The sequence below is a fragment of the Sinohyriopsis cumingii genome, chromosome 8 (assembly GCF_028554795.1).
Source record: "Sinohyriopsis cumingii isolate HCF-2022 chromosome 8, ASM2855479v2, whole genome shotgun sequence".
NCBI classification, from domain to species: Eukaryota; Metazoa; Mollusca; class Bivalvia; order Unionida; family Unionidae; genus Sinohyriopsis; species Sinohyriopsis cumingii.
The window spans coordinates 72,697,218-72,715,494 of record NC_142968.1 but is presented as its reverse complement, the minus strand read 5'-3'; the positions used below and the strand labels follow the sequence as shown (position 1 = coordinate 72,715,494).

The 18,277-nt window shown below is 41.5% G+C and overlaps 1 protein-coding gene across 1 annotated transcript in view; it reads right to left on the bottom strand.

The window, feature by feature from the left end:
• LOC149793803 (uncharacterized) overlaps positions 1–17,783 on the bottom strand; it is a 58,278-nt gene extending 40,495 nt beyond the window's left edge. The window contains exons 1-2 of the mRNA XM_089966464.1: positions 17,712–17,783; positions 537–590 (exon numbers count right to left, since the gene is read on the bottom strand). Coding sequence (XP_089822590.1) covers positions 537–590; positions 17,712–17,769 — 112 coding nt within the window. The 5' untranslated portion in view covers positions 17,770–17,783. The remainder of the gene's footprint in view (positions 1–536; positions 591–17,711) is intronic.
• Positions 17,784–18,277: the final 494 nt, after the last annotated feature.

The window sequence follows — 18,277 nt, the reverse complement described above, 5'->3', positions numbered from 1 at the left end:
AGGATACAGTACTCAATCATTGCAAACCTATTTGTTTCATATCTGAGAGTATCTTCTTGACTCTTGACTTTAAAACTAAAATATTAAGCCTTCTCCACCCTTCCGTATTATGCATAATAGCCTATCAGTATTTGTATGCACATGCGCGACTATTCCTGCCTGCTTCTCTCCTTTGAATCCACTTCTAACTTTATAGGTATGTACATGTAAGTACGGGAAGTAATTTTCTCTAGTCTAGGCGTTAGTTCATGGTTTAAATTGCAATCCATCCACAGTGCGTCCATGCAGCTAAGATGGTCAAGACTGTAGGTTCTGGTCTGCAGATGGGCACAAGGTCAGTCATTCAGCGTTTTGGATAATGGGTGTTAGTGTTGGTGAGTAGAGGGTAATGGTCAGTGGTTATATGTGTTGGTCATTTGTGCTGGGTACTGGCGAGAAGATGTGAGTTCTTTTCTGCCAGCCGGTGAAGTAGTCAGTGAAAGCGGACGTACATTTTGTATCTATCAATATTTTTACATTAGCTATGAAGTACTTACTGCTCGAAGATACGTCTATTCCAATGACAACTCCCAGAAAAATTAAAACGTTCCCTGCAATTAAAAGTTGCAAATTTGAATGAAAAAGTATATTTTGTACCAGCATTGATATAATCATATTCAAATGTATTAATTTCATTTTGAAATCAATCAATAACTCAATAAGGTACTGAATAGTTGGATGTAAATGGAAACATTCATAAAAGCTAAGGGTTTCTTACTTATATGAATCTTCTATAATGCTTTATTCACCATGGTCATTTGATATTATAAATAGGTTTTAAGACGTGTATGTATGTATGTATATATGTATGTAAGTAGTAATGTGGGATACTAGAGGGTCTAGGGGATTTTAGTGTTAAAATAGGGTCTTTGTACTATAGGGTCTATGTAAATTTAACATGGGAGCACAGGATATGTACTATAGGGTCTAGGGGAATTTAACATGGGGAATGAGACTGTTGAGGATCAAAGGGAAATTTAACATGGATGGGACTGTAGAGCGTCAAGGGAAATAGAACATGGTGGGACTGTATAGTGTCAAGGGAAATGGAACATTTTTTAAAAAAAAGAAAAAAAAGAAAAGAAATGAAGGCATGAAAGGAAATGTGCAAATATTGTCGCTTTCCTGCAGGGCACCCGCAATTGTTAACGGAACACATCGACTTGGACTACATTCGACAATACGAAGGTCTGATCAAGTGCAAAGTTTTGCCTCCTACGGACTTGTACCATCCCGTCTTACCTCACTTGTGCCGAAACGTGCAACCAAGATCAGCCTTGTCAGCACACCCAGGAGGAACACGCCTTGACGAGGACGTGGGTGAGCGTGGAATTGTTAAAAGCTCTGGACATGGGATACCAACTGTTAGAAGTGTACGAAATTTGTCACTTTCCCGAGACACAACAATGCCACAAGGGTGACCAAACTGAGAAAGGCATTTTCGCCGACTACGTGGATGCTTTCTTGAAACTGAAACAAGAAGCCAGTGGCTATCCTTCTTGGTGTCACACTCCCGAAGACCAAAACACATTCAAAGAGAAATACTGGGTACAATAAGGCATCACTTTAGACCACATCGAGAAAAACAAGGCAGGCGATCGTTTGCCAAAGTGATGTTAAATTGCTTGTGGGGTAAAATGGCACAACGACAGTGTTTACCCAAGACGGAGTATTTGACAGAACCTTCCCGCTACTTCCAGATGATTCACGACAAAAAACCAAATACATGAAACACGTGGACGTCGTTCGCGAGGATTTGATCTTAGTCAATTACGAAGAAGATCTGGACTTTGTAGAAGCCGACGAATTTGGAAATGTCATCATTGCGGCTTACGTGACAGCTCATGCTCGCTTAAAACTGTACGAAGCTTTAGAACTGTTAGGGGAACGTGTCCTGTACTTTGACACGGACGGTTGCATCTACATCGAGAGCACAGGTCAACATCACCCTGACATCGAAGCGGACTGTTTAGGAGCCTGGACAGACGAGCACCCCGACGAGAAAATTTTAAGTTTCGCGAGCTGCGGTCCTAAAATTTACGGCTACGAATACCGGGACAAACAAGGAGAAGTGCACACGGAGTGTAAAGTGAAAGGATTGACTCTGAATTATCGTACCAGTAGAGTGGACAACTTTGGCGTACTGAAAGAAGCCTTGCAGTCTAGATAAGATGACCAGCTACCAACCAAACAAGATTGTACGTTTACCCACTCACCACATTGTCAGTCGACACTTGGAAAAAGTTTATCAAATAGTGTACCAGAAGCGAATGCGACTTCCCAATCACTTTACTTTACCGTATGGGCATGTTGGTATAAAACATTGGTTGTAAGAGGATAGCCACTTACCAGAATTATGACTTCGCCACAGCAAGAATCGAGTGAGAAACCCAATAAGAACTCCAAGTTCAAACCCCACCATTTTCCGGTCTTCTTGCCTGACTATTGTGATTGTGCCCGTCGATTGGAAACGTTTAAAATATGGCCCACGGATAGGGAAGGATTACCTACTTCGAATGTTTTAGCTAGAACAGGATTTGTCTACTTGGGACCTGAGACTGGATTGAGATACGAAGTACAGTGTTTCAGTTGTGGCCTGAATTTACGAATGGATCTATGTATCTATAAAGATTCAGCTATTCTGGAACATACTCGATGGTCTCCGCACTGTCCTTACCTTTCTATGGCCTTTCCACCCATTACACTACAATTATGACGACACCTTAGAGACGGTACCTTCCAAAACAAGACATAAAAAAGGAACGATGGACAAGCTTGAGACTTCATTGCGGCTAGTATAAAAAGGAATAGGCAAGATCGATAGTTCATTGTGACTACCAAGACCAAGCGAACAAGATGAATACTTTCAGAGAAACACAAAACAAGTTCAGACAGGCACAATTCAAGTTTAGGGCCTCTGAAGTGGAATGTGATTGTGAGCCTTGCGATGGGAGCGATGCTGTACGTTGTGACCTTAGCGATGCCGTAAAGCATCATGGGAACTTTGTTCTCACTACCCCTATCACGGAAAGTGATGCTGTACGTGTCGAACCTGATGGATGCGAAAGCGATGCTACTCGTCCTCTTGGACACTTTACTGAGTTTCATTTTAAATAAGGATGTCAACCTTCACGTCTAGCACCCTACGGATGTCATCCAGCCCTGAGCAAACTCCTATCGATGTCACCCTGCCATCAACGAAACGAACCTGTGAAAGACGAATATTCGTTCCCTGTGCATTTGTCTGAATACTGCGACTTTGAAAATCGTCTTCAATCGTTCAAAGGAAAATGGCCTAAGTATCTGGGAGGATCGGCCCCCGAAGAATTAGCCAGAGCCGGATTTTTCTACTTGGGTGAAGGGGATAAAATCAGGTATTTCAGTTGCGGTGTGTCACTTCACCACTGGGAACCACAAGATTCGGCCTACCTGGAACATGCTCGATGGTCACCGAATTGTCATTACTTACAATTTGTGGGACCGAGACATTGAAGTAACTTACCATGTCGTTGAATAAACCAGACTGGCTAGGAGTCAAATGTTGGACATCACCGAGACCAGTATTTGAACTTCATTTAAAAAATGATATTGAATCATTACCTAAAGAACTGAAAGAGATCTACGAAGAAGTTTGGCAGGGACTTGCCAGAGTGAAATCTCAATGGGTAACTGTAGAACTCTTGTGTCGAGAAATTCACAAGAGGAAAGTGAACAAAGTTAACCGATGTGTTAGATATCTCTGGATCAAGGGTGCGTTCATCCTATTATACCGCTTTAGACCGTTTACATCACAAGATTTCAGTGACATTCTTGGACGTTACCCTGAATGGCAGTGGTCAGAAATTACTTACTATGTGGATTACTTTTGCTCTAGGAGAAGATTGTAAATTCAATCGTACTGACTGACCTATTCATGGATACTTTACAAGAGAACTGGTCAAAATACAAGTGAAAACTAAAGAACAATTGCATCTGTTACGTCACCGGTGTTTGACTCATTGGTACCTGAATGCTATAAAAGGATTGATTCGTCAGAAATTGTTTCAGTGGTCAGACCTTGTTCAATACTTCCAGGTCGCCAATGATCGACATGTTCGTGATTTTGGTTACTTCGAGATTCACCTAGAGCAAAGAATTGAGGAAGAAGAGTTGAAGGATTACCACCATATTTTACGTGGAATCTACTTAGTGGAAGAGGAAACTTCTAATCGAACTCTGAAGTGTAGGTTACAGTTTGGAGGATTTAAATTTTCTACTGGAGAATGAAGATCTCTGGCTAGAAAGTACGTGTATTGCATCCAAAAAAGAGAATATAAAAACAGGCTGCCATGTCAAGGCTTTTATCACATATGATTGAACAGATTCCGTGGAAGGAACTCAATGACAATATTCAAACCGTGGATCATTACCATCAATTATTACAAGAACTGATTCCGTTCAATTTGGGTCGACAAGTGGTGTGTGTATTAGTGACTTGTTTTCTGGGATTTCGTTGACCAGCCGATTCCTTGTGGACGCTTTACGAACAGTACTTACCACCCAAATGGCCTTAATGTTCACGAAAGACTCCTTTTGCTCAAAGCCTTGCGTTTTCATCGTAATACTTCTCGACCTCTACAGGAAAAAAAGATTCGTCAACTTTTAGCTACCGAAGACGTATATGACGATGTATGTGTAGCTTGTGACTTACACCCCCATTGGACAGATGTACGTGCCTGGAAAAAATGGGGTTTTGAGGCTTGGACCAAAGAAGTGGCCCAGTATGCTCGATAGTTGTAATCCTTCCTTTCAACGTCCAAAGAAAAAAGTCACTTTTCAACCTGTGTTAGTGACAGTATCAGAAGAAGAACCCGCCACCCAGGACAGAACTGTCGTGGACATTCCTGAAAGGCCCTTTCGGGAGGACACTTGTGTGACCTTACCCCCTGTTGAACTGGTCAGAACATTACCCAAAACATGTTATACAGAAACTTGTTTTTATTCCACGTTGATCGTTTTCATGTGCCTTTTATCGTTGCACTTAAGCCTTTGGCTTTTATGTATTTTATTCTTTCGTGTTCATGTTTAAAACATTCAATAAACGAGTCCTGAAAAAAGTATAAAAACTCTTGTCTTGTCTGTTTTCGTGTCACAAGTGACATTCCTAACACTATGGCTGCCTCTGCTGTCTCTGCTCCTTCTTTCTCCACTGTCAAAGTCATCGACGAACACTTAGATCGTGCGAGTTGGGAGGCTTTGCATTTTCGCCATCCCTTTATCATGCTCATTGCTGGACCTAGCGGTTCAGGCAAACCGAATTTGTCAAACGTTTGATCGAACATAAACATAATTTGATCGATCGTCCACCTCAACGCATCGTGTGGTGTTACAAAGAGTGGCAATCGGCGTACAGCCTCTTGCGAGAACGTCAAGGCGATTCCGTCGTGCTTGTGGAAGGCATTCCTAAAGAAAACGATGGAATCGTGTCTGACTCCCGTCAAACCCATTTGGTCATTTTCGACGACATAAAGAAGAAATTAAACTTTGGTTTACACGCAAAGGGCATCATCGTAATGCCAGTGTCGTTTACATAGCTCAAAATTTGTTTCACCCCAGAAAAAGAAAAGCCCCCAGAAAAAGAAACAGAGAAAAAGTCCCCAGAAAAATTAAAGCCCACAGAACACTAATCGCAAGAGAGGCACTTCGGCCAGGACACAACCATACACTCGCAAACCACGACCTGCAAGGACAGTGACCGCGTCTCTGGTAGCCTCAGGTTCATTCACTTCTCCGTTGATGACACCAAGAACTGAGAAGTACCTGGAGACGTTGATAACACCAAGAACTTCTCCGTTGATAACCCAAGAACTTCCCCAGTGGCAGGACCCTCCAATTTAGTGGCAGTGGCCGCTGCTCACAAAGTACGTTCTAACAGAATCAAAGTCCAAGAGAGATCGGGCATGTTACAGAGTTTACTGGATTTGTCCAAGCAAGAACTGGCTCGATTTAGTCCGTTGCTTACAGCTGCACGACGTGTCATGCCTGTCCTTATGTTAATACGGCGTAAAGACAATCAGTGGCGACGCATTCCAGTATAAAAAAGGTCTGTGACAAAGTAGGGTATCAGTGTTTTGGTGCTCCTGAATACTCAAAGATGTCACCCTCCAGAAAACATTCCTCTTCTGAACCCCAAGGAAAGAAAAGGAAAGGACTGCCTCCTCGTTTAGTCAAACATGGGGACATGTTATCTGTGCTGTCCAAAGCTTCTCCACCCCTACGAAAAAAACTCATTCAAACAGCCTCCAAAGAGGTCATCGATACCGTGTGCGAATGTTGTTTGAACGTTTTGAAAGGCACGATCCCTTTGTCCAAGCACCAGAAACAATGCTTAGGTAAGCATTGTCACGTTCTTCGTCAAATGGTGCAAAAGAAAATACCCTTCGCCAAAAGAACAAGATGTTGGTCCAACGTGGAGGAATTTTGCCATTCTTGTTAGGCCCTTGGCTGAAAGGAGTCTTGGAAACCATGTTGCGAGGACTGGTGAGAGCAAGATAAAAAGAACCTCTGAAGTCCCAAGATCTCAGACGTAACCCTTGACATCCAATAGAAGGACGAAAACTAGTTTTAATGCCTTACAAACGATGGATGGAATACCATCGTTAGCAAGAACAACGGACCCCGCATTTATCTCCCAATCCCCATTTGACCGAGATGTCTCAGTTACAACACGAATTACAAACCTTGATGGATCGCCAAGATTTGTCCGAAACAGAAAAATCGAAAAAGTACGGTCAACTCTTGCAACGACTGCAACTCTTTCACCAGAAAGCTTCAGACGAAACAGCTTTACCCACTCTGAAAGATTTTAAGACCTTGATGAAAGGTCCACCACCACCACCACCACTAGCAGTGACCAAGACAGACAAAAGAGAAGAAGAAGAAGAAGAAGGGTTTCAAACTCCATCAGAAAAAGTACGCAAGTTAACAATACCACCTACCTCCAGAATTGGATGGATTAAAAAGATGATGACCAAACTTCTTTATCAGACGAGAAAAAGAAGGTGAAGACAGAAGTGAAACAAGAACCGATATCTCCTATTCAGACATCCTCCTCTTCGACACCTATCTCTGGTCGCACACGCAAAGCATTACAAACCAAGAAAATACCCCACGAGAAAACGAGTAGCATCCTCCAAGAGTGGGTGCCTTATCAATAAACAAAAAATGGAAAAAGTGTTAACCAGCATTTACTACGATCCATCCCATCCTGCAGGTTACGGAGGAGTTCAAAAATTGTATAGTGCTGCCAAAACGCGACTGAAAAGTCTCCGTTTACCTCAAGTGCAACGATGGTTACAAGAACAAGCTACCTACACTTTACACGAACCCATTCAACGCAAGTTTTCCAGAAGTCGCACCCAAGTGGAAGGCATCGATCATCAATGGCAAGCCGATTTAGCCGATGTCTCTCATTTGGCCAGCTACAATCGCGGCTACAAATATTTGTTTTGTGTCATCTACGTCTTTTCCGGATTTGCCATGGTCGTGCCATTGACTTATAAATCGAGCCACGAGTTAGTGCGAGCCCTGCAAAGGGGGTTGAAACAAAGCGGTCGTCACCCTCTTCGATGGCAAACGGACAAAGGCACCGAATTTCTGAACCAAGCTTTCCAAAAAGAACTAAAGAAACGTGACATTCATTTTTTTACCACCGAGAGTCCTGAAACCAAAGCCAGCATCGTGGAACGTTTTCACTTTGAAAGAACGCATGTGGAAATATTTTACGCATCACACTCTGAAGTACATCATCTTACCACACCTGGTGCAAGCGTACAACCAATCTTACCATCGAAGCATCGGACTTGCCCCGCAAGAGGTAACTCCCGACAACGAAGTGTTGGTGTGTAATCGCCTGTTTGGTACGTTCCCGACGAGGGCTGTCCCAAAGAAAGGTGGAGTGTTGGCCGCAGGAGACTGGGTGCAAATTGGCAAAACCAAACGCAATTTCGACAAAGGTTACTTACGTAACTGGACTACCGAATTGTTTGGTGTCACTGAACGAGTGCATGGTCGTCATTCTGCGGTCTATAGATTGGAAGACATGAACGGAGAGGTGTTAAAAGGAACGTGTTACTTACCCGAGTTACAACGTGTCACCAAAAAAGAAGACGACGTGTACGACATCGAAAGCATTCTCGAACGCAGAACCCGTAAAGTAGGTAAACGACGTGTCAAAGAAGTCAAAGTACGTTGGAAAGGATATCCACCCAGTTTTGATTCTTGATCGACGCTTCGCAAGTCATTGACTATAAAAAGAAGTGACCATCATTCCTTTTCACACAGACGCAGCTACTGCGACCACTCCTTCACCCAGTTCTTCTCTGCAAGATTTACAGAAGCAACCCTTGTGGGTGTGGTGTGGAGAAAGTGAGCCTAAAACACAAATCGTCTTTTTCTGCCAAATCTTCGTGGTGTATTGTGTCATCGGTGCACCAATTGCCAATCTGAGTTTGCAACAAGGAGACAAACAGTTGTGGACCATTTTATTGAGCAGTTGCATCGGCTACCTGCTTCCCAATCCCTCCCTGAAATTCTCCTCGAACGGGAACAACGGAAACCTTGTGTCCAGTACCAGTGCCAGTCACCACTCCAACAACAACAACAACAACCCCATTTTGGGCGGAGACACTCCTCTGACTTCCAGTAGCCCCTCGGACAACCCAAAAACTCTGGAATTATTATGAGCCACACTAACCAATTTTACTTAACCTTACCCAGGTACAGTTCCATGGAGGTGTTTCCCAACAACACTTTGTGCTGTTACACGGCCAAATCACCTCAGGCAATTCAATTAGATCACGAAGCCCATTGGGAAGTGGCTTTGGTAGAAATGATTCACCCGACCCAAGTCCTTAATGTCCTTCCCAATCAAAATTTTGTTTCAGTGGAAGTTCATGACGAGCCAATGCAACAGTACATGAATACCCATGTCAAATATGATAACGAAATACATAACCCAGAAACTCAGAAAACGACCTATCGCTTGATCATTCCCCCAGGGTATTATTTCAGTGGTCAACATTTGGTGAGCACCATTGCCTCCAGGTTTAATGCCTTGTTTCTTAAAGCTTTGGAGAGTGTCAGCAAAAGTGTCACCCTGGAGTACAATAAAGTAGCTCGCCGCCTCTTCATGAAATTTCCTGAGGGGAACAAAGTGTTGTCTTTTTTATTTTGTCCTGAATTGTTTGACATGTTGGGTGGGGACATGGAGTTGAGGATGACCATAATCAGGAAAAACGAATTACTAGTCATTTCCGACAACAATTCATTGTCCAAGTTCTTTCGTTTCCCAGTAGAAATGAACCAAGGACTGAATTTGATTTTTGTGTATTCCGATGTGGTGGAGTATAACGTGGTGGGACACACCTCCGTACCGTTACTGCGTGCCATTCCTTTCAAAGTGGATTCTGCCACGCTCGCTGACGAGGCACGTACACCGCGAATTTGTACATCCTCATTATTTGCCCGTCAGCAAATCTTATTTGGATACGGTCAACATTGCTATAAAAGGAGATCTGGGACAAAATATTCCATTCACCAAAGGGAAAGTCACGGTGAAACTCCATTTTCGAAAACGGTTCTCTAACGACTCGTAAGTCATGTATCCAGTGTACCGAGGCGTTGCTAGACAGCGAGGACACGGTTTAGGAGATATGTTAAAATCAGCCTTTCGTTCGGTGGCCCCCGTATTGAAACCGATTGTGACAGGCGGATTGCACGCCTTGAAAGATGCGGCATTGACGCAAGGCAAAGAATTTCTCCAAAATCTCATCATTGACGAACAAAGCCCTAAAGAAGCCTTCTTGAGGGCAGGTAAAAATGTCTTGTTGCAAACGGGCAAAGACCTTTTGGGCCGACGAGAAACACCTATGAATGCCCTGAACACTACCGAGTCAGGCATTCCTACTTCCCTGAAGCCACAGCAAGGACAAGGCAGAAAGAGACGACGAAGAAAACACCCTTTCACCAGACTTCACACTTCTAAAGCTAGAAGGACAAAGAAAAGAAGAACCGTTCGAAACTTATACATTTTTGATTATTAAAATATTGAGAAACAGCAAAAAGTGATCCACCGAGAGTCTTGCGCCTGTTCCAAGTCGGAACTGGATCTGTTTGCCATGCCCCCGACCATGATGACGATGCAAGAATCCCAATGGGTGGAATTTCATCCCGTCTCCTCTTTGACGGATTCCGCTCCCGTCGAGTTTGAAATCAAAGGGCAACCTGAGGATTACATCGATCTGAACATCAGTTACTTGTATTTGAAAGTCAAAATTCCAGATAAGACTGGAAGTGCTATAGATGACGAGAAAGTAGCTCCCGTCAACAATTTCATGCATTCCTTGTTTGGTGGAGTGGACTTGTACTTGAATAACAAATTAGTCCGTAGCAGCATGGATACTTACCCTTATCGTACCTATCTGGAAAATCTCTTGACGTACGGAATAGACGCCAAGAACACTCATCTCAGTGCTTGTGTGATATGGGAACTGACGATGCGGGCGAGTTTGACGAATTGGAAACGGATTCAAGCAAAATACACAAGGAAGGATTTGTAGAACGAAGAGACAAAATCAAAGAGGGAAAGAGTTTAGAACTGATGGATCGTTTCCATTTGGACAAGTGGTTGCAAGAAAAGTATTTGCTGAACGGGGTGAATGTCCGTTTGAGACTGAATCGTAGCAGTACCGCTTTCCATTTATTGGCTGATAGTGCCGATTACAAAACCATCATCCAAGAAGCCAGACTGTACGTACGACGTGTGGAAGTGTTACCTAAAGTGGGAAACGACATCAGCCACACGTTGAGCAGAACGACCGCCAAGTATCCAATACGACGGGTGGAAGTTAAAACCTTCACCATTCCCACTGGAAAGCGATCTATTATTGAAGATCATCTGTTCCAAGGACAGTTACCCAAACGTTTAATCCTTGGTATGGTCAAGAATACAGCCTTCAACGGAGTCCACAATCAAAATCATTTCCACTTTCAACACTTTGACGTGTCCAAGATTGAAGTCAGTCGCGATGGCAAGACCTTGTGTACCCGACCTTTCGAATCTGACTTTGACAAGAAGAAATACTTGACGTCGTACTTGTCCCTGTACGAAGCCACGGGACAGTTAGGAACTAACACCAGTCACGGCATTACGTACGAGGATTATGCAGGAGGCTATGCTTTGTGGGCTTTTGATTTCACTCCCGACCAAGGCAGCGACGAGAGACATTTCCACCCTATAAAATCCTGTCAGATTCGTGTGGAACTTCAGTTTGCAGATCCTCTACCCCAGACGGTCAACGTCCTCCTGTATGCAGAATTTGACAATACGATAGAAATCAACAATTTGAGAGAAGTCATTCTAGATTATTAGAAGCCATGGGAGACTGTTATCCCTCTTTACCTAGTGGAGAAACTTTGGACATGAATGTGAGGAGACCATGAAAGAAAAATCTCAAGACAAAGACGACGAAGTTATGATGAAATCCCGATGACTAAAACAAGAAGTCCATTTAGTCTCCTGTTTTGCTACAGTGCTGGGAGATAAAATGAAGGAATTGATCAAGAAAAATTGCTATGGATGTCAAAACGATCATCCCAGCCAAATTCAATACGATAAATGTCTGATGCTGAGTCAAGAAGAAAAATTGAAATAGAATCTGGACGAAGCTTGGGGTCTCATCGAGATAGAATTCGTGTTGGATCAGTGGTATAAAGGCTTACGGAAATATTCTTCTCCTCCATTAACGCCTCTGGAGATCCGTCGCATCGAAATTCTCTTGGACCAGGGTAAGAAGTCGGAGCTAAACGCCTTTTACTTATCAGACATTTTCCAAGAGAAAATCAGGATCTAATTGATAACTTATTATCACCTGTGAAGAAAAAACACAACACAAATAAATGGATACCTGGGAACTTTATTATCTTTTGAACCACAGTTCGTATACTGCTTCTTGGAATCCTGTCGTATGTGCTAAAGATGAACTCCCTCATCGCAAACCGCAAGACCATCAAGCTTATGTGATCAACACGGACGACAGTCATCTCCCAGGAACCCACAGGGTAGCCGTCTACTTTCCTCAAGAAGGATGTGTGGAATATTTTGATTCGTATGGATTGCCTCCTTTGGAAGACGATATCATTGACTTTATGAGAAGAAATGCTCAGACCACACGATTCAATAATGTGAAATTACAAGGCACAGATTCCTTGGTGTGTGGACAATATTGTGTGTATTTCCTGCATCATCAGAGCCTGGACTATTCCTTAGAACATTTAGTGACTCGTTTTGATCCTCGTTCTTCTTCTAGAAACGATGTGAAAGTAGATCGGTTTTTTTGTGACCATTATACTTATCTTTTGTCTCAAGCTAGGAAACGTAGTGTCCATCAATAGCCTAATGACTTCCAACAGTGGAAATCACAATTTCATTCACAACGTTGTCAGCCCTGTCCAGAATAGTGTTAGTGATTTGAGAAAAATGTTTGTTAGTTAAATTAGATAGTCATTGTTAAAAAAATGTTTAATGTTAAATTGAATGGTTAATGTTAAAATGTTATGGTTACTTGTTAGTGTTAAGTGATTTTGAACAAAAATGTTGTGTTCTGAAGAAAAAATGCCCTTGTGGTTAGTTTGGCTATATCTATCCTGATTCATGCTCTTTGACTTCTCTCTATCCCTCCCATTACAGTATTTGAACGTTCCGACTCGAAAACCGTGTAGGGATGTTTTCCTTCACGTCTGCGCTTTGACCATAAAACCGGGATGATCTCCAGTCTGACCTTCCATTGTCGACTCATCCTCCTACGAAGATGTGCTCAAGATTAGCTAAGCTGAACGAAGCCTACGTGAATTTACATCGTGTCAGACACAGTCTGATCCCAAAGCCTGAAGAGATAGAGAATGTTATAATGTTGAAAGTCACTGAAGACCTAATAGAAGAGCTCTTCAGAGAAGAAATTAACAGGGAGAAAGAAGAATGGACAGAAAAGTACAGACTTCAGAAACAGCAGAGAGAACAGCAACAGCAACAACAGCAGCAGCAACCTGAACCTGACAGAGGATTTGTCGAATGTCGTATCGACACCAAATAGTTCTTCTTCTCTTTCCGAAGAAGCAGACCTTATCCTGGGAGAAAGCCTATCGTCAGAGGAGGCCGCCATCTTAGACCCTAAAAGATTGCCCTAGCCTCAAGTTGACACACAAAAATCCCCCCAACCCTTTTCAGGGTTATCCCAACCTCTCGAAAAGAAATAACAATCCATTGCCTATGATAAATTTTAAAAAAATAGAAGTGCTTGTATAAGCACATGAATTTTTTATCTTGGTTAAAAAGGTGTATGTGTGTATTTTCTTTAAGTGGCTTGTCAAAATTTTTAGAATAGTGATGGGTAGTATATAAAAGTGAGTGAGTGTTTCTTTTAGGTCCGCACGTTTTTGGTCATAATCTAGGTAATATAAGTTTTGTGTCTGAGGGGATGTTTTCCTTCACATTCGCGCTTTTCGTACAAATTGAAAACCGCTCGGCAGTCTGGCTACCCCTGTTGATTGATCAACACTAGAAAATAAGCAGCAGACTTGAAAAACCTTTAGAACCCCAGAGGCGCCTGGCCTATTTGCACCTGGAATATGCCAGGCGCCTACTTAATGAACTGGCAGCGGAGGCCATAGTCGAAGAGGGAAGGATAAAGAAGGAAGAGGAGGAGAGAAGACAGAGGGGAGAGGAGGAAAAGAAAAAAGGAATCCTGCCTCACAGAATAATGAGGCAAAAAAGTGAGGTGAAACTCTTGGTAAGGACATCACCCCAGCCAGTATCTACACCACAGCCACAGGCACAACCTCTTCGACCACAGACACAGCCACAACAGCATCCACGAATTCAGCACAGACAGAGGGAAGTCTTCAGGGCCCCAGAGAGTGAAGATTGGGATTCTGAAGCCAATCATCCCCCTTTTGCGATTCCAGTCACAAGGATGAATTGGCAAGGAGACTGGAGTCGGAGATGCGTGTGCGGTGCCAGGCCAGGGAGGTGCCAGCATTAGATCGGTGCATCTGGAGTTCAAAAACAAACAGCCCTTTTAAGGGCTGCCCAATACTCTAAAAGAAATAGTAATCAATTTGCCAATGTGTGAATGTGGAGTAATGCGAAAATAAACACTCACTCTTTTCCTGGTATGACTGTGTGTGTGTGTGTGTGTGTGAGAGAGAGATTGTAAGCGCTCAAGTACGTATGTGGGGATAGTAGATTATGTTTATGTTTTATTTGCTGCTTGAAGTGTGTGGATGGTAGAGTATTGGATTTTGTAAGTGCTACCTTACGTTTGTGTGGATCGTAGATTATGGTTATGCTTTTTGCTGCTTGTTGTGTGTGGATAGCACATTTGGGTTTGATTTTGCTGCTTGTCGTGTGAGGATAGTATATAATATGAGACGACAAAAGTAGGGGATGTTTTCCTTCACGTCCGCGCTTTTTATATAAGAACCCATAGTATTTGTCATTCAAGCCATTCTACAAAGAATAAAAAAGAAGATGGCTTCGAACCACCTTGATAAAATGAAGAAGTTACAAGACGTTTTGGACAATTTGGGCATGATTGAGCAAATGTTAGTAAAACTGGACGAGGATCGCTATTCTTATAGTCCACATAGAATAAAGATGGAGATCAACAACATAAAAAAGCTAAAGGAAATAATCAGTGGTCTGCTGAAAGAAATAAAGGATGAGAAGAAAGATGAAGAGGAAAGGATAAGGATGAGAGCATGGAACGAAAAAATTGAAAAGGAAGAAGAAAATGAGAAGAGGAAGAAAGAGGAAGAGGAGAAGCAGAAAGAGGAGAAAAAAAAGAAAAAGGAGGAAGAAAGAAAAGAAAAGAAGAGAAAAAGTGTAGGAGAGAAAATAAGAAGCTGGTGGAGGAATAGAAGACATTAAAAGAAGAAGAAGAAACCCAAAGACCCTTTTCAGGGCCACTCCAATGCCTCGAAAAGACATTCCCTTTCATGCCTACATTTCTTTTTTTTTTTTAAAAATGTCTGTTGTCTATTATCTGTGTTCTATAAATTTCCCCTGTTCCATAACACTATACAGACCCACCATGTTATATTTCCCTTGACGCTCTACACTCCCATCCATGTTAAATTTCCCCTTGACCCTGAACAGTCCCATTCCCCATGTTAAATTCCCCTACACCCTATAGTACATATCCTGAACTCCCATGTTAAATTTACATAGACCCTATAGTAAAAAGACCCTATTTTAACACTAAAATCCCCTAGACCCTCTAGTATCCCACATTACTACTTATGTATGTATGTATGTATGTATGTATGTATGTATGTTCGCTAGCAACAGGTTGCCGATCCGTATCATTCCACATCCAGAAGGGTACTAACGGTGACAAAGGGTGATGTCTTGTGGCGACAAAACTACGGACGCCAGGGGTCTTGCGTTGCCAAAAGTCCTTCAGGCCTTCATCATCGCAACGGGCGTCATTGGCCCTCAGTACGCCGCCGTCTTCATTGAGCTTTGATATTCCTATTTAGACTAATCTGGTAATCTGGTATAGGATAGTTTCCTAAATTGTTCCCTGCCAAATTTCTTAACGTATGGCTATGATCCGAATTGTTCAGCGTTATTATTGTCTAAAAATTAACATATGAATATATCTGAGAATTGGGAATTACAGTCTGTGGTGTTCTTGAAACGGAAGTGAGGCATATACACCTCCCATAGGTACTTTACCGTATGTTGACAGTAAAATACCAATGGTCGCCAAGGAAGCAATGCTAGAAATCTATCAGTAGACACGTGGAATCAAGACAATCAGGATATGGTAAAATGACATGAATGGAAGCGATTTCGAATATTAATCCACCTGTTTAGTAGACGATATTTTTCACAATCATTGCATTGTGAAACGGTTTGCCTTTCGACTGTGAGCATCACTTGTGCCAATGTAGACCTTCAGACGTGACAAATATAGCTATACCTTTCAGATTGTGGTACAAAATCTGCATATGCTATGAACTTCAATTGACTTGTAACGTCTAGTGAATGATATTCGCACGTCTTGTTTTCGTTTATAGCTGTCCAAAAATCCCTTTTTGATCGTAATAGAATAGGTTCAAACCTTTAATGAATTTTTATATTGCGCATGTTGGTTCCGCGTCAGAAGTTTGCAATTGCACATGTCGCTTATACCCTAAACAGTGTTCTGAACAAGTGCTACCTTGTGATAAAATATTTATTACACGTTGCAAGCCAAATAAATCGACCAGTGCTAGAAATTGTACCGTGAATTGTACGTCATTCAATATAAGGGTTGGCATTATGTCTATATCGCGAATCGAAAAAAGCAAGGCTGTATGCAATGCTGAATTAGATAAACTTATATGTGGAATTTGACATTGTGCATAGAGGCAGGTTCGATTATAACCAAATATATACCCATGTAAATGTAACCATTAATCTGAATGAAGTAGTTGCTTTCAGCTGGAGCCAATACTGTAGTGGAGCGGATGATGTTGCTTTAGCAAGCGTCATATACCAGGAATCCACGTGTAATGGATCGGATGCACGAGCTTTGGCCATATAAAATGGCATATATTCATATGTGTGTAATGAAGTACTGTTCCCTCTCACGTATATCCTGTGGGTGATTAATTAAACTCGTTTTCCCTTCAATTCGTTACATTTTACATTTATATATGTGCTCCGTTGTTATGATTATAGTTTCCCGTTTCAACAAGGACTTTACTGCGAAACATAAAAAAGAACTTCGAGTTATTGTGCTTTTTGTCTTTCTCAACAGACAGACTATTGACAATTTTCGCATTTCGTACGTTTCCGTAGGAGATCATAGAACATTAGCTGCAATAAAAGAATGTTAGTCGATAACGACCATATTGTGTTGTCAGTAAAGATAACAATTCAAATTAGTATGGATTCTCGGCAAGATTTCTTTCAAGCAGTAGGCGATTTACTTTGTTCTCAGTTTTCATTTTTCCTTCAGAATGGAGAGACCAGTTTTAAATGTGTGTACGTACTTCAATCATGTACAATCAAAAGCGCTGTTTCAACTATTTCTACTACTACTACTTCTACCACTACTACTAGCAACAACAACAACAGCAACAACAACAATAATAATAATAATAATAATAATAATAATAATAAGAAGAAGAAGAAGAAGATGATGATGATGATGATGATGATGATGATGATGTTCGCCGGGCTGTGATTCGGATTCACGCAAGCAGATGTGTGGTGTGACTCATCTATCAAGTTGTTCACCATCGAGGCCCTCCCCAAAACTATTTTTCACTACTGCTGCTACTCCTACTACTACTACACCTACTATTACAACTGCTATTACTACAACTACAACAGCTCATACAGATATCATGAAATCACATATGAATTTGGGTTATTTAAATATATTTTGTTTATACTATTATACCCTAGGCCTCTATGAATGCGGTCGTTAAACCATAATGAAACCTGAATTATACATATTATGTTATCAACTAATGATTTTGCCTTTTACTACACAATGAAGCATATGAATTCAAGAGCCTTACGATTGAGTCCCTTTGCTTTGCACGGTTTGTACTATAAAAAGTAATATAGTCTGATTTACCTCTCATTTTCCCGTCAGTCGTTGAGACAGTGTCCGTGCATTGTACATGAAATGTCATTTGGTAAATAATAGAATCTTATCTGATCAAGCCGTCCTGATTTAGAACAAGTAGGTGGGCTGAGACAAAGGAAGCTAAAGTGGGTGATATGCACAAAGAGTATCTTCATATTAATAAATAACTATATGATTGCAATCACGCGACAAGACTGTGTGTTGCAAATATAATTGATAAAATTAAATATTTAAACATTACATATGTATATGTATATGTCACATGCAGAAATATGACTTGTATGAAATGGACTCGATAGCCAAACCTCCAGAATGATAGCTGGAGCCCTATCACCCAAGTGGACGTTCCATATAGGTACATGTTATAGATAAATATAAACCTCGTATGTTATGCTTTTTTTTGTAAATTTGCCGACATTGGGTGCTGGTATTAACTAAACAGAGCACTTTTTCCTGATTTTGTTATTCGGAATAATGATACAAATATTAATAGAAATTAATGAAAAAAATTCAACGGATACAAAAGTATAATTGTTCTTTACAGCAACCTTCTC